This window comes from Haematobia irritans, chromosome 4 (assembly GCF_050003625.1).
Source record: "Haematobia irritans isolate KBUSLIRL chromosome 4, ASM5000362v1, whole genome shotgun sequence".
Lineage (NCBI taxonomy): Eukaryota > Metazoa > Arthropoda > Insecta > Diptera > Muscidae > Haematobia > Haematobia irritans.
The window spans coordinates 206637510-206664277 of NC_134400.1; the positions used below are offsets into that span (position 1 = coordinate 206637510).

A 26768-nucleotide genomic window follows, 5' to 3' on the forward strand; every position below is an offset into this window, starting at 1 on the left:
ACATAAAACAACCCCAAGAAATAAACAGCCATCAGGAGAATATTTTCTTCAATTTTGTTAATTATATTTGGGAAATATATAAATAGTATATATAAAAATATTATAAAAAAATATTAAAATATATGAGTCTATTAATTTTGAAAATAAATAGTTTTAACATTAAATGCGATTGCTGTATACACGTAAGCGATAAGTATGTGAACCAGGGGGCTAATCACGGCATTCGATATCGAGAACTTTTGATCGAAATCTAAATTTTTCGGATCACGGGAGTCGATATCGAGTTTTTTGGATCGACAATTTTTTCGATTGGTAAATTGCAATCGTATAACATTTTTCACTTGTTTTTTTACATTGTTTTCGCCATATAGGAATAGTAATTATATTAGTTTTAGTTCGAATTTGTAGTAAATTTACATATAATGAACATATTTTGAATATTTAGGACTAAGGCAACTCCAATAAAAGTTAATCAAAAATTGGTCATAGTCGAGTCCGGGAGCGAGCATCCTAGCTTGGCAAAGAACCATATATAAAGTGCACATGCTAGATCGATATCCAAGAGATTGTGATCAACCAAATACCGTACCATTCCGTGACAACATAACGCTTCTGGACCACCTTGCAAGAATAGTGAATTATGAAGGTTTCCACTCGCAACAAATTTTAAGACGGCAGACAATTGTAAAGTGATGCCACCAAAAATTATTTCCCATTTGAACACCAGCCGAAATCGTCCATTGAGCCTGCAAAAGGTGACTTTCTAACAGTGCACACCATTTCAAACCCATGTACTTACACCAATAACAATATGCACTTTTATTCCTTATTTGTCGCTGAATTATTTTATATTCATCTCATCCTGCAATTAGGAAGGAATTCGGAGGAATGTATGGGTCCATAAGATATAATGCAATACAATTTACTTTTTACTTTGAAACCTCCAAAAACATGTTTTTTCTACATTATTTTGTGACGCTAACTTAATTTTGTCATTTCATTTTGTTCTGCTTCGTTTTTTGCTGTTGGCAACGCTTAAGAAATTGCATCAAATTTCGATCGAATCCCGTGATCCAAACTTTTAATCGTATCGACAATTTTTTCGATACGATTATGAATTCGATATCGAATGCCGTGATTAGCCCCCAGAACTATTGGCAGGGATTATACATTTTAAAGAGCAACAATTCATTGTTTCCCTTACTTTTGTGTTGATACCCTGCAAATAAAGTGAATCACAATAAAATTGTGATATTTCTCGAAGATTTATTTACCTAATACTACATGGAATACCACTCCATTCATATGACGTCACTCAATTACCACAGTAATGCAAATGTTAGCCAAAGTAAAGAGCCGATTTCCAACTTGTCAACCATAAAACGAGTGCCTAAATCTCGGACCAGATGAATTTTCCGTTTTGACTTGTGTTTATACACTCCATTTGGTATGTAACAAATCGTTTTTACCCCATAAAAGACATTCTAAGAGACGGTTTCTCAATGTATTGTATGTGTCGATGAAACAGCTGATTCCATACTAAATTTTTACCAAGCGGTGGTCTATCTTCCAGTAAAGGTGGATGAGAAACTGGCTTTTACTATTCGTCTTTATTTTAATGTGGTAAAGATTATTTTTTCACTAGGCAGGTTGAGTTCGAAAATGGGCTTGTAAGTCATTTTTCAGATAAATTCCTCCTATGTAAGCTGATCTTCCACTCGATTTCGCCAAAATAGGGTTCTAAAGTTCCTATTACCTTTTAGAACCATGTACCAATGATGGTCCATGTGCCGATGTGTCTGAATTTAAAAAAGTTCTAACAACTTTTTTATTACTCTAACAAAGACGGGAAAGATTTCTCAAAATTTTAGATACAAAACAAAAATGAATATAATTTTTAATATAAAACAACATATTTTATTTCTTATTTAACAAATGTTTTATTTTAATGTCTTCTTTGTCTTCCAGGAGAAAAACATAGAAATATTAAAAATTAATTAGGCCCATAAGATGTAAATATGCACCCGATTCTACTCCAATTTACCAGAAAATTGGAATCCGAGATTATATAACACCCATTCAGATAAGCTAAGTATGTTTTTTATCTGCCGATTTTCTATATAGCACCAATTTAGACCGAGTTTAATCTGATTTGTCTGAATTTTACCAGGTAGACTTTTTTTATATATTTCGACTTATTGACTTTTTCCTAGACCTCGGGAAAATAGATTTTTAGATTGGTTAGAATAAGTGAAAAATTATATGAATTATATCACCCTATATTATTTTTATATGGATTTCCATAAAGTTAGCTCAGTTAAACGTTCAATTAGAGATATTTAAATAGTAAGGCGGGGATTACATTTAGTGGATGATTTAATTAAATAAAATATCCTTTTATATTTTGTTGTGAGTAACAAACATAGGTTATCCATTTTTTTATAATAGTATTTATGATTTTTCTTATTATTTGTTATTGGACGAACACTTGGTGAAAGTAAAAAATGCGTTTTGTTTGTTTATTTTTTCGCTTTTCTATTCTTTTTTGTTTTGAATTTGAAACTTAACAACAAGAAGCATTTTCCATATGAATGTTTTGTGTTTATATTAAATAAAAACTATAATTTGGTATAAACTTTCGTTACGACATTTTTACATCAGTTTTTTAGTACATATAAATGTTGTTGTATTTTTCTTTCTTTTTATTTAAACAATTTTTTAATTAAATTTAGTGATTTGTAATTTTAAGTGAGCAGCACATACTTCGCTTTAAGCGTATGAAACATAACTATAAAAATATATTATTATTGTAGTTTGTTTTGTTTTTGTGTAAATGTATGTTGTTTTGTATGTATATGAGACAAACTAAAAGTAAAATCAACAATATTATTATCATTGAGGAAGAGTAGACAAAAAACTCTAGATAAATGAACGAAAAAATATTCTAAATAAAATGTCTATAACATATCTCTAATTAAACAAAATTGGCAATACGAGCGAGGACTTAACTTTTTTTTGTTTTTGAAATTATTTAAAAAATACAACTATATATGTATATATTTTTTATATAGTAGTACTAGTATATAGCAGTAATAGTATGTGATACAAGTCGCTTCTTCCTTACATGATCTCTTCATTATTTTGTAATTTCCATTAAATACGCTTTGGGCGGGCAATTAATACACAATTTGTTTAATGTACTAGGAGCCTAATTGATTATTGTTTATTATTATCATTATTCTTAGTAATATTTTATTATAATGCTATTTAAATATTGTTGCATCTTGCACAATTGCTATGAAAATGGTGTGTTGGGGAGGGGGAAAAGGAATTTTTGTACATCCTCCATCCCACAACCCATCCTATGGAAGGAAGTAAAAAGGAATCGTGTACATCTTCTTCGGTGTTTTGATATGGGGACAAGGAAAGTTTATAAAATAGAGGAGTTTTAAACAAACATGAAATGTCTTCTGTACTGGTAGTTGAGGAAAGAAAAATAAAATAGTTAACATAAGTCTAACTACAAAACATGTCTTCATAATCAACCTCTCAACTAGTCATCTTCTTACATTCTTATTTGAATGATATTATGTGTTAATTTACAATTCTATACAACATTGTCTTTTCGAAAGTTGTGGTATATTATTCCTTTTGGACAAAAGATTGCTTTGCTGAAGAGGAAGTGCGGTAAGTAATATGCCTACCACACTTAATGGTTCATAATGTTTTGTTTGTATATGTGCGACGTAGTGACATTTGTATTGTGTGTGTGTGGCTGAATAAATAGTTTCTCATTACATATCGTTTTCATACATTCCAAAATCTCATTGTATAAATTCCAACACCTTACGTTGCAGTATCATCTGTTGTTGTAATAGCATTGACAATGATATCAGTTGTTGTTGCCTCCTTAATATCTGTAGCATTACTTTCGCCTTCTATTGTGATTGATTTGTGCTTGTTTATTAAATCGTCTTCATTTATGTCCTTAACTTCTTTATCGGGAGTTTGTTCATTTGTTGTGATGTTGCTACTGGAATTGTTGTCATCTTGCACAGGTTGTTCGGATTCTGAATTATTTCTATATTACGAGAGGAGAGTAAACGAAAGTTGGTTATAGTATTCTTTTTCAAAATTACTGGGGATTAGATACATCTGAACTGACAAGCTTTTAAAAAAAAATTAACAGAACAATCAAAATTATTTGAAAAAGTTGAAAATCATTAGAAACAACTGAATTATTGATTGTAAAGTAATTTTAAAAATTTTGAAAAATTCACTTCTTCACAATTAAGAAAAGCCTAATTTTAAGGTTACTGCTCACCGCCAAACGCAATCGTAAGAGCAATTTAATATCGTAAACGGCTATTGCCGAAATGTAAAAAAATCTAAAACAGAGCTATCTTGGCCGAGTATTCCATTCATGGTTTTGGAAGCTAAGTAGCTCAGCGCATAGATGCTGTATACGATGGCTCTTCTCCTTCGAAAGATTCCGTCAAAAATTAATTAAAGTTTTAACGCGGTCGCATGTTGCTTTTTAATCTTTTCAATAACAACATGTAGAACAAAAATTGTGATTTTTAGGTTTTACCTCTTTACTTCAAGAGCTATATGAGCCATTTGGCCTATAATATCTTTCGAAGTGTGAGAATAAATACAATAAAATAACTCGGCTAAAATTTTTGTAAGAATGTCTATTTACTGGAGACATACAGTAGAAAAATTGTCTCAAAATTTTGTATTTTTCGTTTATTGTTAAAGAAGAAGTGTATAAATATGCAATTTAGTGCTCACAAATATGGAAAATATTTAATATTTTTAGAGTAAAGCCCCTACTTTAAAATAACATCAAGAAGTAAATCGAAACTAAGTGGGGAAATAGAGTTGGTATCGTTTTCGAATGACCTCGTAAGTGGACATCGGTAGTCAAAGGATTAATGAGCTCGGAAATCGACTGCTCGGAAATGTACCGTGACAAAAAACGTAAATCTAATATTGACAGTCCAGAAGGTGGGCGGGATCTAATTTTTTTCATCGCGGACCAACAACACAGCCGTTAGACCGTTTCAGAGCATTGTAGGGCGCAGTTTAAGCGCAATTGTCTGTCTACATTCGTCATTTGCAATCCTTGAAAAGTTGATTTTCAATTTTAGTTTGCAAATACGTGCACCGAAAACTGTGAAGACTTAATCAATTTTGGTATAGCTACAATGATTACTGTTTTTCCTACTTTGTTGTCAAGAACATTTGGGATCCATTAAGCCCAATATAAGAATCCAAAGATATGGCGATTTCGTTTGGGAAAAACGTGTTGTACACGAATGTCCAACATTTTATGGTGATACCACAATGGTCCCGAAATCCCCTGCAAATACCACACTGCTTGCGTTTAAATACGAATAAAAATGTGCAACATTGACACGAAATAAAAATAAAAAAACAAGTAGTTTGTAAACAAAAGAAAATTTGCTTTTTGCAATTTTCTTTTATTTTTAATATGTATATGTTATCTCCAAATTGTTGTCGCCGTACTAACCAATTAAAATGCTTCTTCTTGGTGGTGAAGAAATTGGAAAGCAACCACAATACACGCGTCTCTACCAAAATTTGGAGAAAATTTTACCAAAAAACTTCCAAACAAAAAATCTTAATTGGCAAGATTTTTATAGAAAACTTTATTTCTATAGAAAACTTTGTCAACATTTTATATCTATAGAAAATTTTGTCAAAATTGTATTTCTATAGAACATTTTGTAAAAATATTATTTCTATAGAAAAATTTGTCAAAAGTTTATTTCTATAGAAATTATCAAAATTTCATTTCTATAAACAATTTTGTCAAAATTTCACTTCCATAGAAAATTTTGTCAAAATTTTATTTCTATAGAAAAAAAGGGATATTTTGCAAAATCTGCCAAAACATCAAGAATTCTACCAATATACCAAACAGTAAAAAATCTACAATTTTCGTCAGAATTCTACCAGCTCTGGTTTAAATGAAAATCAATTTTAAATTAACCAATAATAAAATACATCGAAAGTTCATATTTTAGAAATTTGTGAATTTAGTATGCAGTTGTGTCATTAAATAAAGCTTGGTGACTTAAAAATACAATGGTTAAGAATTACTCTGTAATTAGGATTTAGGCTAAAATATGATTAAAATGAAGTATATATGTGTGTCTTACAATTGATTTGTTTCAGCCTTAGATTCTTCGTTTTTACCAGCGGGAGGTTCTTCTTCTTCCACACTTTTGGTGGGACCATTCGTAAGAACTGGTTCATTGGCATCTTTATCAGCATCTGCTTCTCCATCATCGCACGTTGTTTTGTCAACGTCCTTCTTTTCATCTTCAGAGCGATCACTTTCCGCTGATTCCCCCAGAGGTTTCGTCCACATACCTTCGTCATCTTCATAGTCGTCTACAAATGTTCGCCTTGAATTTAATGATGAGAGCTCTCCAGGCCATGTCAATTTTTCAACATTTGCATTGTTATCGTATTCTTCAGAAGTTGTTGCAGATGTGGTTGTGACGTTTGTTAAATTAGAAGATGTTTCCTCCGCTTGGAAGGGCGGACAATCATCTTTATTATCATTACCCTTTGGTGTTGTTGCTGATGTATCTCCTGTTAGACTCTCACCCATATCGTTAGAAAAGGAACTAAAATGAGCATCGAAATCGGCAAAGTTGTCGGTAGATTCTGCAGGCCATGCTACAGATGTGGTGGGAGACTTAAAAATAGACAAGTCATCATTGGTGTCCCAGGGATTACTCGTCGTTGTGAACGATTTTAATTTCATTTTGGCCTCGAATGTTAGTGCATCTCCAGAGTCTTCATCGTCATCCTCATCGTCTTCATCATCATCATTACTGCGACGGAACTGAAACAAATTGAGAACATTTGTGACTTGTTGGTTGGCTTGACTTTCGTCTTTGCACATCTCATTATCATTATCGTCACTATCATTGCCATAGTGCTGCGACATCTATAGAAAAACAAAAATTTGAAACATCGATGTCGATGAAAAATCGATGAAAAATCGATGAAAAAACATCGATGTTTAGTAACATCTATAGAAAAACAAAAATTTGAAACATCGATGTCGATGAAAAATCGATCAAAAAACATCGATGTTTAGTAACATCGATGTTTTTGCCCTTTCGAAATTCTGATAGAAATTCAAAGACGATTAATAAAGTAATAAGAGTTTTAAAATTAATTTTATTATAATTAAATGAAATTGTGTTTATTGTAATTAAATAATAGGTTGTTATTCAAGATTCCAGAATTTTGAGTCGACTGTCTGTAAAAACAGTACTTTTTGAAGCTTGTCCCCCGAAATAGAGTTTCTTCTGTTAGAAGTAATGTAGCCCGCAGCTGAGAACAACCTTTCAGAAGGGACTGAAGTGGCCATAATTGATAAATACTTCATAGCAGTCTTCATCAACGCCAAATTTTTGGGCATATAGCACTGTTGCCATCCATCAAGAGGGTTTTCATTTAATCTAGATACTGGGTTTTTTAAATACATAGTCAGTTCTGCGGGCATTTGAGCAGTCTCCAGTTGATCTATAACTCTATATCTTTTTTTGGCCTTCCAATTTTCTTGCACCAATTTATGATGGTCGTCCCAAAAGTTCAAACCTGTAAAATTGCACAATTTATTTTTAAATATTTTAACATGTTGTTAGTGCAAAATATATACATGAAGGAATTTTTCTTGGTCTATTTGTGCTAGATGACTGTCCATCAGATTCTGATGAATATTCCTCATTTTCCTTTATTTATGTACTTAATTTTCTTATCGCTGTCGCTAGGGCTACATTATCTACAAAATGAAGGTTTTTAAATCTTGGATCTAGTAGCGTAGCTATGGAAAAAAAGGAATTGTTTTCTATGCCATCAAACCTTTTTGAAACTGAGCGTTTAAAATTTGTTTTGTTTCTTTGCCAAAGCTGGAAGTTACAACGGCCTCGTATATTTGTTTTTTCATCAGCCTTAAAACAGGTATAACGACACTTGAGGTGACAAACTTCTCGCCGCATAGCTCTTTTGTTGCCCGTTCAATCGGTTGTAACAACACAATAAAATCCTTTAAATAATCTACCTCGGATGCAGTAATCATAGGTGGGGCAGTTGCGTTAAATGTTATTATGTTGTTGACAATTTCACACAACAACAAAAATCGTTCCTCCATATAAAATGTGGAATTCCACCTGGTTTCCACAGATTATATAGGCACCTTTGCGTCTAAATCTGCGTTTTTTTCGTAGCTCATCACTTCCAATTACACTCTATAACTGCCGTGCCCTCTTTAAAAATAGACATTGTTTTGTCAGCAAGAAGGTTTGATAAATGCAAAACAGTAGGTATGTTTTCTTCCATATGCTATTTCAACAGCCTTTATGATGTTTGCTCCTCCGTCCGTCACAATGGTTATCACCCTCTATTTACTGATACCCCATTCTGAGCATTTTGTGCTTATCTCAACGGCTAAATTTTCTCCAGTGTGACGTTCATTTAACTCAAAGGCTCCAATAGTAACATTTTCCATGTGAAAACTTCACTTCGAGTCAATATAGCTACCCGAGATGAAATGAGCAGTTATTCCGAGGAAGCTTCTTGACTTATGGGTTTCGGTACATATATCCGTAGTTAGACATACATGAGGCACTTTCTGCAATTCTGCTTTCACTAAACTTGATATATATTCGTATTTTGTATCAAGGAGATTGTCGATGGTGCGTAACCTTTAAAAGATATTTGAATCCATCGTCATCAACTATGGAGATGGGTTGACTGTCTCTGCAAATCATGTACAACATTGTAGTTGTTATTCTATTAAATTAAAATTTTTGAAGGATGAAATTGTATTAAAACAATTTTCCAAGGACTGTTGCCTTGCAAGACCTGAAAATTTTTAAGTCGAATTAGCATAAAAATTAAGTTTTTAATATTATTACCTGTTGATCCCGTTGGTTGTTCTGGTTTTGCTGAACTCGTACTAAGCATTTCGTCCGTATATGGTATATCTTCCGAACGTGATGCTGTTTTGGTTTTAGAGGCGGCGAAATTTTTCGCATATATGTTTAGCCTTTAAATGGCCAATTAAATTAGTAGTATTTCCACAACTCTTTAAATTTTTTCCACATAACTTGCATAAAGCAAAATTATTGTTTTTTTTTTTTTGTGAAATGTTTCCATATGTCACTTTTTGGAGGCATTTTAATAATTAAAAAATTCACAAAAAATGTTCAAAGTAATAAATCCACAAATAAACACAGTGATGACACTGACGAAATAACGTTAGATATCGCAGTCAGAGAGAAAAACATTGAGTCAAAACATCGATAAAAAAACATCGATGTCGATAAAACATCGGAACTAAAACATCGATGTTAGAAGTACTCAATATTTTAGAAAAACATCGATGTTTCGAAAACATCGATGTCGCAGTATATACCAAAACTGCCAGTTTTGGTATATTGGCATTAAAAGAAATCATCCAACAATACAAGATTACAAAACACAGTTTCAAAAATACTTACGAAGTTACTAGAATCAATAGCAGCACACACCTCATTGCTAAAACAAAAAATAACAAGAAACGAAAATGAAATGATGTTGACTGTTGTGTATTATATAAAGTTGTATATCTCACTCTACTTACAAAGCATCTGACCAACTATAGTCTGTTGAGAAGTCCAATGAAACATCATAATTGCCGGCTTCACATTTTGCCAATTGCCAATTTGCCAATTGTTTACTTTGGATTGTCAAGGCTTGTGTTAGTTCACCATCTGTGCTATCCGTTATAGATTTCCAGACTTCACGTTCCGCATCGTCTTTAAGATTACTTTCAATTAAGGCACCGATATGTTTCGATTCTGATATACAAGTTGTAATATGTTCGATGATTTTAATCAAATGTCCCATATAGCCCAAACGACGACCCTTATTTTGACCTCTGTACAAATCAGAAAATGTAAATGTTAAAAAAAAATGCTTTTGTGCTATACTAGCCAAGTACATACTCATTCTCCTTATTCAATGTCCAGCACTCGATAAGTCTTGAAATCAGGTGACAGTTAACAATAAGCTGCAATGAGATGTAATAAAAATTTATTTAAGTGTTCAGAAAAACAAAAAAAAGTAAATATAAGAAAGCTTTCTCGTTCTTAATAGTTATCACACAGCTAAAAGAAGATAATGTAACAAGTTATTGTGAATTTTCTTTAAGAGACAGTCGGTTTTAATTTGATTTCAAATTCAAATTATTAGTGACAAATATTAAGCAAAACAAAATATATAATGCCTCCGTAGTGCAATGGTCAGCATGCCTGCCTTGCATACAAAGGGTCATGGGTTCAATCCCAATTTTGTCCAAACACCTTTCAGTAATGCTGGCGATAATTCTAAGTGGTTTGAAGCTTCTCTAAGTTGTTTCACCGTAATGTGAAACTAAACATATAACCGGGCAAGACTCATTGATAAGAGAGTTCACCACTTGAGGCACCAGAATGGACAGATTAGTCAAAGTGAGCCTAAAATAAAGGGCTGCCCCAATACCAAACATAAACCAGCGATCCCATATTGTATACAACTATTGGCGGAGCCAATTTCCCAAACCTTTCAAATGAAAGCAGTGATTAATAAAAATATACAATGAAAAAAGCTCGTCCGGTTCCAAAAATGTGATCTTTACACTAATACTTTAGCATTGCGTCCGAGCCAGGACGCGACATACGTATTATTTGCATAATACGTATGTCGCAAAAGTCGTAAACCTAGTTTTGAATAGATTTTAATTTAATTATACAATTATTTTTCGAGCTTTATGGACAGATATAGATTTCTATATCTGTCCATAAAGCTCGAAAAATAATTGTATAATTAGATATAATGCATTTGGACGTCAATTGCCTGTTTCGGTATCAGGCTAACATGAAATATAATGATTTTAATTTAATTTATTTAGGCTCCTCGATAAAAGGAATGCAAAAAATGCTTTATATTGTATATATTCAAAACTCTACTAGTTTTACATCTCTCATTCGCAGCTTGAAAGTATTCTTGCTTTGCGTGGTCCATAATGTCCATCCAAGCTTTAGTTGCATCACGAATTACTGCCTGCACCATCAAGTAGTTCATAGTACATTTGCCTTGGAGTCTCCAATGGAAATAACTGTATTCTCAAGTTTTTTTTTTTGTTAAATCGTCAATAATTCTTTGGACATTTCTGAGAATTAAAATTTCTTCGCACATATCATCTTGAATATCATTCGCTTCCTAGCTGAAGGGACTGAAGTATTTTAAGTTTGCGAAGTTTTCTACTTTTTCTACATTTACAAGGCGTATGTGACGTTTACGACGTTTACAACTTTCCGACAGTCGCAAACCTAAAACTGTTTGATACAGACCATCTATGGTCCGAGCCAAAGAAGCTGAAGCAATGATACATTTATGACACATTTAAATTTTTGAATACTTGTTGCTAGGAGAAAAATTTGAATTCATAGGTTTTTTCTGTTTTTTTTTTCTTCATGTGCCATCAAACTCAACGACAACTCCTATTTTTGAACGCTTTTTACTTTTGTGGCCAAGATACAACAAAAAAATACAACAACAAAAACAAACAAAAATTTTGAAAACAATTTTCAGAATTATTAAGCCAAGTTGACCTTAATCTAGATTTTTTTTTCCACATTAAGATACCCATTTTAACTCGAATCACTTAACTATAAAGATATTTCTAGCAGTGTTCGATTCGACGATTGTCTCTAAACTGTTCTAATTATTTATTTATTTATTTATTTATTCATTTAATCAACTAACGCCTCTATGGACTAAATGTTGATAGATTTAATATAATTCAAAGCAAATTGCTTACCACTAACTCTTAACCTAACCTAGCGCACAATCTTTTAATAATATGTAAATTTGAATTAAAATTAGTAAAACACAGTAGGAGATAAATTGTCAGTATCGGAGCCCAACAAAGTACTAAATCAAACGTTCGAGAAATGTAATAAGAGAAAGAACGCACTGAGAAAGAACGTTCAAGCACTACATGGGAGAAATGTTCAATAAGAACCTGACTGTTTCTACTAGAATTCAAGAAAGTAATAGAATTAAAAAGGTACAAAGGAAGACCATACTTGACCACACAGAAGAAAAAATAAATACACCTAAATCGCAAGAAGTTGTTAAACGAACAACCAAAAAAACGAGAAGCATACATTTCATAATTATCACGAGCATTCCTGCCATATACAAATCTCAAGATGCTATGAAAGCAAATATCAGGTTTACGTAAATTAATACAGTTAGTGCCTGTGTATACTTCAAGACCATAAAGTAAGATTGGCATAAGCAGTGCATGAGCCAGTCTAAATCTGACTGTTTCAGGCATAACAACGTTGAGACTGTAAAGACGCCTGAGAGTAAAGTTCACTTTAGAACACACATGAGCTATATGGCTAGTAAAGCTTAAATCAGAGTCAACCTCAAATCCCAAACAGGATACACGCTCAGAACAAAGAACTTCTGTACCATGAACTATAAGTGGTGGCACAGACAATGTACCGCGAACACCATAAAAAAAATGTACACTTAGTCTTATTAACATTCATAGCAATATTATTAACAGCACACCAGTCACAAATCCGACCAATGTCAGCATCAAGATCACTTATGCAATCATTCAAAGAGACAGAAGAACAAAATAACTGAATGTCGTCCGCATAAATACTGAGTTCTGAGTTAAACACACAGTCACGCATGTCATTTACATATAACATAAATAAAATCGGGCCAATTATAGAGCCCTGCGGAACACCACAGACTACCTCACGTGACGATGATATACGATCTTTGGACAAGACGAACTGAGACCGACAAGACAGGAACGAAGATATTAACTTACACGAAGAATAAGAAAAATTAAACTGTTCGTACAATTTCCTTAGAAGAACATGATGTTCAACAGAATTAAAGGCTTTACTTAAATCTAATATTGCCAGGATCCCCGGATATCTAGAATCCACTGACCTTCTTATAGTGTCCGTGAGGTGAATCATCAATGAGGTCGTGCTATGATGCCTCCTAAAACCAGATTGACGACAATCCACCAATGAGTGAATGTTCAAGTGGGAGCATATTTGAGCCTTTAGAATTATTTAAAATGCTTTAGAGAGCGCGGGTAAGACGGAAATGGGTCTGTAATCCGAACATATCGTTCCCGAAGTTCCCTTTTTGCGAAGTGGAAAAACTTTCGCGAGCTTCCAAGCCTCTGGAAATTTCCCTGTCATAAGAATTGTATTAAAAACATGCAGTATGTGGTGACAAAGAAATGGGTACACTAATTTTATAAATCTAATAGGAACATAATCAGCACCAACAGCATTGGACTTAATTCTATTTATTGCACAAAACAGCTCATTTTCATCGATACCTCTAAAGGCCAGGGCATCATCCCTGTCTATATGAGAAAAATCACTAAGGCTAGACATAGAACTTGACGACACAGGTGTAAAAAAAGTATTTAATTCGGCCGGGTCAATATCACAGTTGCAGGTATCACAGTTTGTCGCGCCACAATTCCGAATCCGAAATAGCGTGAGGAATGTACCCCTGAGAAGAAACGAGTACCATAATCATGTTCGCCTGCCTAATGCATTTTATACTGCTTATAAATCATCTTGTTGCTATCAGTCCTATTCTCAGTGTATGCTCTATATGCCAAATCCCGATTAATAATGGCTGTCTTAATTTCAGAATTAAACCAACCACGTTGATTCTCGTTAATGCGCCGTGTCCTTTCAGGTACATGTGACAAAAAGAGATCCATAACATTACCATTCAAAACTCTTAACTGTAGATCAGTATCATTAGTATCATAAAGAACCGAAAAATCTCTAGCAGTAATATCCTCTACCATTGCATCCATATTAACTAAGTTATAATCCCTAAATGAAATATATGATTCGGATACATAAAATTCCAAATTGTATTGCATTAACCAAAAGGCGCGATGGGAATTTACAGCAGGAAAGTAGAATTGTCTACTCTTCAGAACCGAAGACGTAGTACCAATCAAGAAATAATCAATCATTGAAGCAGAATCGTTGACGAGATCATAATGCGTAGGCATGTTGTTATGTAGAACCGACAAATTACATCTAGTAAGTAAATGACGAAAAGTCGAATAATTTCTAGGATTAGAGATATCATAATTAAAGTCACCCATAAGAATAACATGTCCATACCTGGACACAACATCGGAAATGTAACCCTCAAAGGCATCAATAGAACCATGCGGTAAATAAACAACACCTACAACAACAGTATACGTATTCATATCAATCTTAATAAATAATAATTCACATTCAGGCACAGAAACAGAACTCAAAACACTAGCCTTAAGATTAGAGGATATATAAAACGCAACACCGCCGCCACGTCTGTCACTACGGTCATTGCGAAATAGACTATATCCCGGAATGCTTAAACTTCTGCCAGATACGTACGGTTTCAACCATGTTTCAGCGAATCCAATGATGTCAAGATGTCCTCCACCCAAAAATTTTCTCAACTCATCAAACTTTGTAGATTTAGTACCAGGCTTAAGTGACTGAACATTACAAAATCCAATGTTAATATTAGGCTGAGCATTCATAGTAAAATTCTTTAAATAGGACTCATCACAATCTCTCCTATTTGTTTATAAAGTCGGAAATTTCGTTCCTCAGAAAAGAAAACTCTTCTTTCAGTGTAATAGTTTTTCTTAAAGATGGATATTAATTTCGAGCCTAGCGGCTAAAATCAAAAATGAATCACTAAAAGCGGAATAAAATTATACATTTTTGTTTATTTATTTCTTATTTCGGCTTGAGTTCCTTTTTTAATAAAATTTCTTTTATGATTTTTAATTAATTTATTTTTACGACGAGGCTATGAAAATTTTAACACATAAACAAATAGAAGAAAATAGAGAAGGCTTTTGTCCGTTCCTAAAGAAAGTTAATTGACAATTAAATTAAGGATATACAGTGCTGTTCAAAACATTTGCAATCACATTCCCTGCTGAAAATAAACCGTAATTTATAATAGTAAGGAAAGTCTAAAGTCGGGCGGGGCCGACTATATTATACTCTGCACCACTTTGTAGATCTAAATTTTCGACATCATATCACACCCCTCAAATGTGTTGGGGGCTATATATAAAGGTTTGTCCCAAATACATACATTTAAATATCACTCGATCTGGACAGAATTTGATTGACTTCTACAAAATCTATAGACTTAAAATTTAAGTCGGCTAATGCACTAGGGTGGAACACAATGTTAGTAAAAAAATGGGAAACATTTAAATCTGAAGCAATTTTAAGGAAACTTCGCAAAAGTTTATTTATGATTTATCGCTCGATATAACATATATGTATTAGAAGTTTATGAAAATTAGAGTCATTTTTACAACTTTTCGACTAAGCAGTGGCGATTTTACTAGGAAAATGTTGGTATTTTGACCATTTTTGTCGAAATCAGAAAAACATATATATGGGAGCTATATCTAAATCTGAACCGATTTCAACCAAATTTGGCACGCATAGCACCAATGCTAATTCTACTCCCTGTGCAAAATTTCAAATACATCGGAGTTAAAAATCTGTGGTCATATGAGTGTAAATCGGGCGAAAGCTATATATGGGAGATATATCTAAATCTGAACCGGTTTCATCCAAATTTGGCACGCATAGCTACAATGCTAATTCTACTCCCTGTGCAAAATTTCAACCAAATTGGGGTAAAACTCTGGCTTCTGGGACCGTATTAGTCCATATCGGGCGAAAGATATATATGGGAGCTATATCTAAATCTGAACCGATTTCTTCCAAAAACAAGAGTGATCTATTCTGAGCCAAAACACATACTTGTGCCAAATTTGAAGTCGATTGGATTAAAACTGCGACCTAGACTTTGATTACAAAAATGTGTTCACGGACAGACGGACATGGCTATATCGACTCAGGAGCCCATCCTGAGCATTTTTTCCAAAGATACCATGTTTCTATCTCGTCTCCTTCTGGGTGTTGCAAACATATGCACTAACTTATAATACCCTGTTCCACAGTGTGACGCAGGGTATAAAAATAAACCGTAATAAGTAATAATTATAATGAAATGAAAAATATTAAAACCAAACTTTTAATGCAATATTGTTGTCAATTTGAAAGATTTATGTGACTAAGGGAACTATTGACAAATATTTTTTGATAATTTATAAAATTAATTAAAAATAACATTTGCAACTAATATTAAGTGGCACATATATTTTTGAAAATAATTAAAGTTTTTGTACCTTTTAACGATAAATTTTAATAGTTGATACTATAACCATACCGTTTGATAACTTCTGCGCAACTTCTGCCATTGGTTAGGATTAAACGGTCAATGATATCCTATGGTTCAGCTTTAAATAGAGACCATAAGCCTTATGCAGAAATTTAATACCAATTTTTCGTTTTACGACTTTCCAAAGGTTATTTTATGACTTTTACATTAGGCGGCTGAGCAGGCCAGTCAAGCAGAAGCAATTTTTCATCAGAAATTCATTGTTTTACCACCTTACACGTGTGCTGGAGGTCATAATCGCACTAAATAATCCATGCAGATGTCATTTCCCGGAATGCTTATGGCAATAACAGATGGGACAAACTGTTTTTGTAGACTTCCGACGGCATAATACCCTCGACTCTATAAATCGGCCCAAAAACTTGTCCAGAAAAACACCCCACACAATAATATTGCCCCCATCATGATTGATGGAACTTATTGTATTTCTTGGATTAAGACTTTCCTAGGGACCTTCGTACTAAACTTCTACCATCCGAACCATAGGTTAGGTTAAAGTGGCAGCCCGATTAAATTTCAGGCTCACTTAGACTATTCAGTCCATTGTGATACCACATTTAACTAAAAGTACCTATTACATATGGGCACTTCTAGTCTTAACCACTGAACCTTCTCTATTATTTACTTTTGTTGAACCAACCAGATTGCTCCAAAACATTAACAAACTGCTTACGTTAACATTTTCTAGGTCCGCCAGTAATCTAAAGCTATATGCTCCTAAAATTCGCTTACGCCTTACACAAAAAGCAGGACACTCACACAAGAGGTGTTTAATTGATTCCTTTCCTCCACATCATGACAGCTTATATAATAGTGACTATCCTTCGCACCTATAGTTTTTGCAAATTCCCTATCGACCCGTTATAGCAGATATCAGGAGTGCTATCTGACGCCTTGAGAACACTAGCATATCTAGTGTGCGGTTTAAGTTTAAATGGGGCCATATTTGCTTGGTGTCGTTACAACCCTTGCAATTCTCCCATCGAATATTGGCCATCATAACAGCCTTCTCACGCAGTACGAGCTTGGAGGAGGCCAGAGGCATACCAACAGATTCTAGTTCCCCTGGAATATGTAAGGTAGTTCCTAGCCTTGCTAGCACATCTGCTTCGCAGTTCCCCGGTATGTTCCTATGGCCAGGCACCCATATTAGGTGAATATTGTACTGCTCAGCCATCTCGTTGAGAGATTTGCGGCAGTCTATGGTCGTTTTCGAGTTAAGGAACACAGAGTCCAAGGATTTTATTGCAGGTTGACTGTCTGAGTATATATTAATGCCAATATTTGTTGGAACATTACTTCTCAGCCAATTCACCACCTCTCTTATTGCCAATATTTCAGCCTGAAAAACACTACAGTGATTAGGTAATCTTTTCGCTATTCCGAACCATGCAAATTATTCTTTGATTCGTAGAAAAATATAACACATTTCCACTGCTCCTCAGGCCATTTAAGCTATTTTTGTGAAATTTGAAGACGCGCTAAGTGATTTTTGACATTTTTGTATAATCGCACTCTGACTTCTAAAGCTCTACATCTGAGCTTTATGGTTGATATACCCAATTGAATTTAATTTTTGACTTATTGATATGATATTTGATTGAATTGGTGCATAGTTCTTTTGATTATATGATCTTCTTTTGGCATAGTCTTAGGTTTTTTCTTCTACCCCAGTGTACAGTTCGGTGCATCCACTGTTTATAACTCGAGACACAGTTGGTTTTTGGACATTGTACTCTTCCGAAATTCATTTTTGTGATATCCCAACTTTAAAATCATCGAATTATTCTAAAAATAGGGCATAAAGGCCTATGGCGATCAGTTTATGACCAAATTAGCCAATGCTATTTTTGTACGTTTAATCCATCCTCTTATAGTTCCTTATAACTATTTCAGGTAAAAAATACAAAAAATAATGCTAGGTAGTTGCAAATGTTTTGAACAGGTCGAATCATATGATTCTTTACCTACCGTGAAATATCAATTTTAAATATCAGCCCATTCATTCTCCCAATGAGAATTGGAAAATACCACTCCATAACGATTATATTTTAGTGGAAGCTAAACAATAACGTTATTATTATGGGAGATATACCGAGATTAAGTTAATGTATGCTAGTTGCAAATATTTTGAACAGCACTGTATATCTGGCACATTTTATTATAACTTATTATAACATGATAAGGATCCAAAGTAGCAATGCAAAAAGTTTATTTTCTTTAAAATAAATCATTAAGGAAAAGTACCCTTAAAATAATTGAAATACAATACCGCCGTTTTTGATATTTTTTGCTATTCCTCTGCTATTCTATACGTGGCCCAAGTTTATTTATGCTATATATTTACTACTCATATAGCCCATATACGTTCACAGGTAAATATGACTCTTAGACGTCTTTATAGTCTCAACGTTAGTTTGACTGAATATGTAAGATTCAGGTGTACACATGCATTCTTTATGCCAAACATATTGTATGGTCTTATAATTTATAAAGATTTTTAAATTATAAGACCATATTTATAAATTATAAGACCATGTGAATTCTATCATGTTCTTTTAAACTAGTAGAAATTCTCAGAGTCTTCTTGAGCATTTCTCCCATTCGGTACTTGAACGGTCTAACTCGGTTCGCGTTGGAAGGTTATGGAATTTGTTGCCACATAACCTAAAAATTTAAATTTAAACTTAAACAAATGAATGAATAAATAAATAATGGCAAAACTATCTTTTTATGGAAAAGACAACCTTTTTAAGTCTGATACTTTTATAATATACATAAAGAATTATTAAAATATAACTCACATGAGTTTGAATGTGGGACGGAAGAATCTCTCCATTCTCTGTAAGTTTTGGAGAATTTATACCAAGCATAAAATCAATTTCCTCTGCATCAGTACGTTTAGCAGGATTTTCTGCATACGGACAGTTATTTTTTAAAGCGATGTGAAGACACTTTTCTACTTCATTGTGCAAAAAATTATTCCAACAGTATTTTTTGAATAGTGAAAGCAGAATCTCAAAGAAATCTGTTTCACATATGCTGTTTTTATATTGAATGAAACAAAAAACAACAAAGAATAGCATTTTAATAATTCACAAAGAGATGGATAGAATACAGTATACTTACGCTTTGCAAATCTGTTCATTGCCGGTTTCCAATAATACTGTAAAAAGGCGGCATACTTGCAAGCGGGCTATACCAAATGGTGGCGACAATACAGCAGCAGATGTAATAATTTCGTCTTTCTAAAGGTGAAAAAAATTGCGAAGAACTATACTAAATATTGTAAACATATTGTTTGAATGATCATACTTTTGGCGGGTTTCTAAGTAATTCATTAAAGGTTTTTAATTGAGGTTCAATAACACGCATCACAGTCGTTAAATATTCGTCATGTGTTTTGTCTGCACGCTGTTGGTAAACCATTGAACGTCCCAATGGATCGCGTTCATCTCTAAACAACAGCAATATGTTAAAAAAAGAAAATTTAAGTGAAAAAAATTAACCAATGCATATATTTAAAAGTTGACTTACATCATTATGACCTTTTGGATAACTTTAAGCACAACCGTTATGCCAGATACAATAGCACTTTCGAGGGCATTCGGTTGTAAAATCACATTAAACAAGGCAAATAAAGTGGGAGCACTTTCGATAGTTTTCAATATTGGATTTGAATCTTGAAAAATCGGTTCGAAAGTATCATTTTCAGTATAACGCATGACACGTCCCTGGTGTATAAGATCACAGAGAAATTCAGCCACATTTGCGTGATTTTCACTTTGTTCGGGATCACCAATAATTTCAATGAGTTTTTCAGTCAACCTTTCTTCGTTTAGCCACTAAAGAAACATAACATAAATATATTTAATATATACCTGAGTAAAAATTGCAATAACTTGTTTGATATGACCGAATCTCAGAAGATACTCCAATTTCTATAAAATTAGATCCGATCAAATCTCAGTATTGATCTAGATCTAATATCTGAGTGAAATTTCAACATGTACACCATTATCTATGATGGTTAAATGCAACAATCATCATATCTATTTATATCTGGTCATATCATATCACCTTTATCTTCCAATTTTTACACGGGCTTTTCAATCCTATCCAAGCTATTGTAATTTCTTACCTCATACATACTCCTTTTCAATTGGGCACCCTCAACATTTCGCAATATCTCCATTATAACATCGGGTATAACGGGTGTGCTGAAGTGCTTGCACATCAAATCCAAAAAATTACTTTGCATTTTTAAAAACTCCATAAGTTTCAGGCACAATTGTTGATACAAAAACCAATCTTGATCAGACTTTTTCGTAAAGAGCATGCTAAATGTCTTGCTAAAAAATGAAGCTAGCAAGGGATTTAACGGTGGTTCATTTTCCAGATATGAATATAACATTTTTAATGTATCTTCATCGGAGATCAATTTCTCATCTAAGGACGGTAGGCCGCTAATGTATATAAGAAATAAATAATAAAAATGTTAACTACTATCAAATGAAGAACCTACAGCAATAAAATTTCACAAGCGACATTGGCATGGCGAAAACGTTGAGCCAATGGTAAATCCTCTGGAGGTTCTGTTGTTATTAATTCTATCATACGTTTTATGACATCTGGGCGAGTAAAGCTGCAAGGAGATTAATAATAATGGGGTGGGTATATTGATTATTATAGGATAAAACTATGGATTTATGATTTTATATTGATGAAAATTCTGAAAATCTTCCAACTAAAAAAGGGGCACTCCAAGAATGAATCATGCCAGAAAATCCACATAGAAATTATTTGAAAAACTATTTAAATACTTATACTACGTATATAAATTTGATTATATACCAAATTTTAGACTGCGACTTAATAGTTCTGGGATTTTGTCCCCTTATTTGCTTTTCTTCGAGCAGGATAAAATACGGCAGCCTTTCAAGACAACCCGTTCCCGTTATAGCTGTTTGTGATGATATGAAGTAGGAACAAGGTCATCAATCACTTGCAGTCTGGGAATAGACAAAATTTACCTTCGAGACTTCTGGTGAACCATGAGGCACCAGTGCAACAGTTTGGCTGATAAGTCCCCGGTCTGACATATAGATCGCGTCGCTAGTATTAAATGCATATTATTTTTATATAGTACCAACCTTCAAATGATTCGTGTCAAAATTTGACGTCTGTAAGTCAATTAGTTTGTGAGATGCTTTTGTTATTGTGAAAAAAATGGAAAAAAAGGAATTTCGTGTTTTGATAAAATACTGTTTACTGAAGGGAAAAAATACGGTGGAAGCAAAAACTTGGCTTGATAACGAGTTTCCGGACTCTGTCCCAGGGAAATCAACAATAATTGATTGGTATGCAAAATTCAAGCGTGGTGAAATAAGCACGGAGGACGGTGAACGCAGTGGACGCCCGAAAGAGGTGGTTACCGACGAAAACATCATAAAAATCCACGAAATGATTTTGAATGACCGTAAAATTAAGTTGATCGAGTTAGCAGAGGCCTTAAAGATATCAAAGGAACGTGTTGGTCATATCATTCATCAATATTTGGATATGAGGAAGCCCTGTGCAAAATGGATGCCGCGCGAGCTCACATTTGACCAAAAACAACAACGTGTTGATGATTCTGAGCGGTGTTTGCAGCTGTTAACTCGTAATACACCCGAGTTTTTCCGTCGATATTTGACAATGGATGAAACATGGCTCCATCACTACACTCCTGAGTCCAATCGACAGTCGGCTGAGTGGACAGCGATCGGTGAACCGTCTCCGAAGCGTGGAAAGACTCAAAAGTCCGCTGGCAAAGTAATGGCCTCTGTTTTTTGGGATGCGCATGGAATAATTTTTATCGATTATCTTGAGAAGGGAAAAACCATCAACAGTGACTATTATATGGCGTTATTGGAGCGTTTGAACGTCGAAATCGCGGCAAAACGGCACCATATGAAGAAGAAAAAAGTGTTGTTCCACCAAGACAACGCACCGTGCCACAAGTCATTGAGAACAATGGCAAAAATTCATGAATTGGGCTTCGAAATGCTTCCCCACCCACCGTATTCTCCAGATCTGGCCCCCAGCGACGTTTTATTGTTCTCAGACCTCAAAAGGATGCTCGCAGGGAAAAAATTTGGCTGCAATGAAGAGGTGATCGCCGAAACTGAGGCCTATTTTGAGGCAAAACCGAAAGAGTACTACCCAAATGGTATCAAAAAATTGGAAGGTCGTTATAATCGTTGTATCGCTCTTGAAGGGAACCATGTTGAATAATAAAACGAATTTTGACAAAAAAAATGTGTTTTTCTTTGTTAGACCGGGGACTTATCAGCCAATCTGTTAGACTCTGTAGCCAAGCTACACTCAGTGCATTACGACACAATCTTGGCAGAGCGCTGCTTTCAGAATAAAGCAGGCAGGATTTCTGTGCAACTCTTGACTCTTACTTGTCCATAATTGATAGGAATGTGGAATGTACTAAATTTAGGAAGATGAGCATATTATTGATTACTTTTAGGATCTATATATGAATAGATCCTAAAAGTTGCTGGGAAAATATGGCCATATTTGTACAAATCGGGCAATAAATATTTGCTTTTTTTTTTTTAAAGGGAGACCAAAGGTGAGTGATTTATAATGAATTTGAAGATATATACGATATATGACAAAATTGCAATTTTGAACATCTACCACAATTAGTTAAAAAATTAGGTGAACTCCCGTTCAAAGCTTGATTCAGAAATTGTGATCAAAATTTCCTTCCGATTACAATTGACGTAACAAAAAAATGTGTTACAATAGTACAAAAATACAGAAAGCATATTTAGATAATAATCTCACATCAAAGAAAAAATTGAGAAACCAAGATGTAGCTCGGAATATAAGGGTGAGGTCAGATGGACTGCTATTTATATAATGCTATATAATTGTCCTCACCAAATTTGATGAAAATCGAATAAGAATTTGAGACATTGCTTTTGCGAACATCATATATTTGGAAAGTGGACGTCCATTTTTACAAATACTCAGCCAAGTGATTCTTACTTCGATTGGTATATATAATTTGGGCCAAAGACCAACATTTAGGTACATTTACAAAATTTTTATGGAGTTTTAGGATATAAACAAGAACAAGCATATTATTCATCACTTGTTGTATTTACGACCATTGCTAGCGGAGAATCTTTTTCAATCTTAAACACAATTATATAAAAAAAAAATTCTGTTATGATGCAAAGGAAGCGAAATAACATATACAAACATTTTAAAATACACTTCACAATACTTTAGCCAAAGAGAGAGCAATGAACTTATTTTTTAAAACGTTTCATTAGATGTTACGATTAGGCTGTTTTGTTAATGAGACGCCTTAGTGGACTTTAGATGAGTAATCTATTATACTTACTAGTTAACAATGCTTTTCTTGTGGGTCTTGCATTCTTGTATGATGTCGTCTTCATCTAAAAACTCCTCAACTGTGACATTCTGTATGCGAGTGTGAACCAGATAGGGTAAATTACAGAGTACAGAGATTGAAGAGAAAGAAAAAAAAAATAAAATATTGTTGTCACCTTTATAAATAATTATACCAATTTTCTATGACTTACTTCCTTCTCCAATAAAGCCTCGATATTCTGTGAGGGCGAATCGTTTTTATCCCAAAACATGATGGTGGTGATGTTCAACCGCGAGATTTTTGTTTTTTCCTTCGTTTACGTCTTCGACGTTGTAGTTGTGGCAGCCACACTTTTTATGAAAAAATATATAAATAAATAAGAAAAGAACACATTGTATTTGTTGCGTGACGCTAGAATGTAAGACTGGATGATGATGAGTAGAACTATGTAATGACCGACAACGACCATACAAAATATGAATGGAGTGGCACCCAAAGACAAAATCCAAACACTTTACTATTAAATCCCATACAATATTTTTCTGTATTGGGGGGAGTTACGTTTCATTCCTTTGTCGCCCCCACAAGGAAGCACAATCGTGATTACACACACATCATTTATTGATTTCCGCATTTTTTCCATACCTTACCTTTGCGAAATTTTGCGTCTCAATGTTATAAGTGATAAATTTACAAATCCAATTACATTTTTATTAGACTCTATATGAATTATTTTTGTGTAAACAAACTTTTGTTAAATTATGAATACTTTCTGCGTTCTAAATCTTTCGACTATTTTTTCCACTTTCCGTCTTGGCAAACTTTAATATTGGGGCGAATCAAAGTAATATTTTCGCTCTTCGGTTACTCGCGTCATGACATTTGCAAAATGTTCTCTTTTGGAACTTGTCTTTCATACGCTCACTTAGTGTCAGTCAACTATTAGAAACGTCAAGTGTGCCTAAAAGTTTATCTGTCATACTTGTTGCATTTTTATCATTTTTTATTCCACAATTTACAATTTTAATGAGTTCTGACGAAATTTAATATGTATGACATTTAACCTCATGACAGAGTCCACAAAAAGTTGTCTTTAAACATGTTTCGTGATAAACTAAACAAAAAAAAAATTGTCACCATATAAAGGCGTTTCATACACGCACACTTTTTTAACCATTTCTGTTCGAACACTTTAACCACAATATAATCTTCACCCAGTAAGCCGATGATTAATTAAAATTAGTTGATTGACTATATAAAAGTCACTCACCTTTTATATATAATAATTTACAAATTTAAAATATATTAAACTGTAAAAAGAAAGCAAAAACTATATTTTTGCTATAAATGTTAGTCGGAACTCGCAAAATATGTCGATGTCAGATACGTCTTTTGGACAGAGTTGCCAAACGCCTTAAAAATGAAGACTCATAATAAATACGGCTATGTACCCAATAAACACAGCATGAGCGTTTTTCAAATACAACAACTTTACAATTTGATGCGCTTTATACTACGTTCGCACTAGACGCGAAATCCTCGTAAACGAGGATTTTGGCTGAAATCCTCCTAGATCTCAGTACATTTGCAATGGGCAAATATCAGTTGACTCGTAGAGGATTTCAACAAAATCTCTTTCAAAATCCCCTATACTACCTTGTACAACTGTGGTTTTAGTACTAAAAATGCGCTTTTTGTAACCCTGCCCCAATTTTCCTTCTGGATGAATGGGTGTGTGCGTGTGCACATACGGGTTTGTGTTTGTATTGATATTACAAACAGCTGTTAAATCCTCAAATCAACGAAATCTCGTTATTTTGCCAGTTCGAACACTTGAGTTTGTAAAGAGATTTGAGTTCTAAATAACGAGATTTCGTGCCTAGTACGAACGTAGTATTAGAGACTATCAGTTATTCCGGATGACAGTGCTCGTGTCGAACATATCCCATATATCGGCCACATTATAAATTAAGTCCGAAGGCATAATCGATACTGCTGAATGTTTATGGGATCGATAACACATTTACCGATTATTTAGTCATCGCCGACATGTCGTATCGATCCGACACACTGTAAGATTCTTTACCAACACCGACAGTCCGTCCGGAATAACTGATAGTCTGTAAAGCGCATAAAACACGATTTTTTAGATGTTTATTAATTTTATTAAACATTTATAAATTCTCATAAAAATAACATTTACACGACTATCACGACTACACGACTACCCTGCCAACATTTTTTGAATTTGGGGGCGCTTCTGAGAATCCCCACTACGTCGAAAACAGTCGTATACGATATCCAAAACTCCTCGGAAAAGCGCCGTCACTATTGAGAAGTTGTACCACGCCAAGTTACTACAAAAAAGTATCGCATGAGTGCAATTATTAGGAGCCCTTCTGGATACATTTGGAAGGACGCCAATAAGAGCCCCTTCAAACAATCAGACAAAGTGCATTTTAAGATAGTTGTAAAAGAATCATTGTGGTCAAGTAAAACACGATTTTTTAGATGTTTATTAATTTTATGAAACACTTATAAATTCTCATAAATATAACATTTATACGACTATCACATCACATTTAACACATTTTTATGCATTAATAAGAGATTGATTTTGAGTTACAAGTTGTAAGTTAAATGTTGTAGCGTCTATCAGCCAGTACTTTTATTCCCAATGGAGGCAGCGTGTCTGGAAAAATATTTGAAAAACTATCACTTTATTCCATTTGGAAAGTCAAAAATTGTTCACCAATTTACTTTTCACAATTTTATATATATATATATATATATATATATATATATATATATATATATATATATATATATATATATATATATATATATATATATATCCTGCCAGCATTTCAAAGTTCCGTTTCATCCGTATCGCTATCACAGACTCGACACTGCAACAATCGCCAACTGTGATAGTATTTTGCCGTCACTATTC

The 26768-nt window shown here is 33.7% G+C and overlaps 1 protein-coding gene and 1 long non-coding RNA gene across 4 annotated transcripts; both read right to left on the minus strand.

Annotated features, from left to right (window-relative positions):
• Window positions 1-1889: 1889 nt before the first annotated feature.
• On the minus strand, window positions 1890-25216 carry fmt (phosphatase 6 regulatory subunit 1-like protein fmt). Of its 3 annotated transcripts, none has more exons than XM_075308507.1 (14): window positions 25086-25216; window positions 24027-24165; window positions 23825-23904; window positions 20942-21061; window positions 20558-20882; window positions 19954-20261; window positions 19732-19873; window positions 19546-19664; window positions 19221-19458; window positions 10038-10102; window positions 9674-9970; window positions 9552-9588; window positions 6189-6883; window positions 1890-4081 (listed from the first exon to the last, which is right to left on the minus strand). In XM_075308507.1, exons 2-14 carry the CDS (start codon window positions 24084-24086, stop codon window positions 3847-3849), a joined length of 2721 nt encoding a protein of 906 aa, XP_075164622.1. In that variant the 5' UTR covers window positions 24087-24165; window positions 25086-25216; the 3' UTR covers window positions 1890-3846. The 3 variants fall into 3 exon arrangements, with proteins under 3 accessions (XP_075164622.1, XP_075164620.1, XP_075164621.1); XM_075308505.1 differs by having other exon boundaries at window positions 6189-6988; XM_075308506.1 differs by lacking the exon at window positions 25086-25216 and adding an exon at window positions 24466-24686 and having other exon boundaries at window positions 6189-6988.
• On the minus strand, window positions 7197-9528 carry LOC142237145 (uncharacterized). Its single transcript, XR_012722365.1, has 2 exons — window positions 7709-9528; window positions 7197-7647 (listed from the first exon to the last, which is right to left on the minus strand). It is a non-coding gene; the product is annotated as an uncharacterized LOC142237145 (long non-coding RNA).
• Window positions 25217-26768: the final 1552 nt, after the last annotated feature.

Bases quoted from the DNA above. Each gene is read 5' to 3' on its own strand.
- fmt (XM_075308505.1), bottom strand. From the start codon at position 24,086: ATGTTTTGGGATAAAAACGATTCGCCCTCACAGAATATCGAGGCTTTA. The intron at 20,883-20,941 runs GTAGGTTCTTCA...TATATACATTAG, and splicing joins GCTTGTGAAATTTTATTGCT to CGGCCTACCGTCCTTAGATG. The intron at 19,459-19,545 runs GTAAGTATACTG...ATATAAAAACAG, and splicing joins AATGAACAGATTTGCAAAGC to CATATGTGAAACAGATTTCT.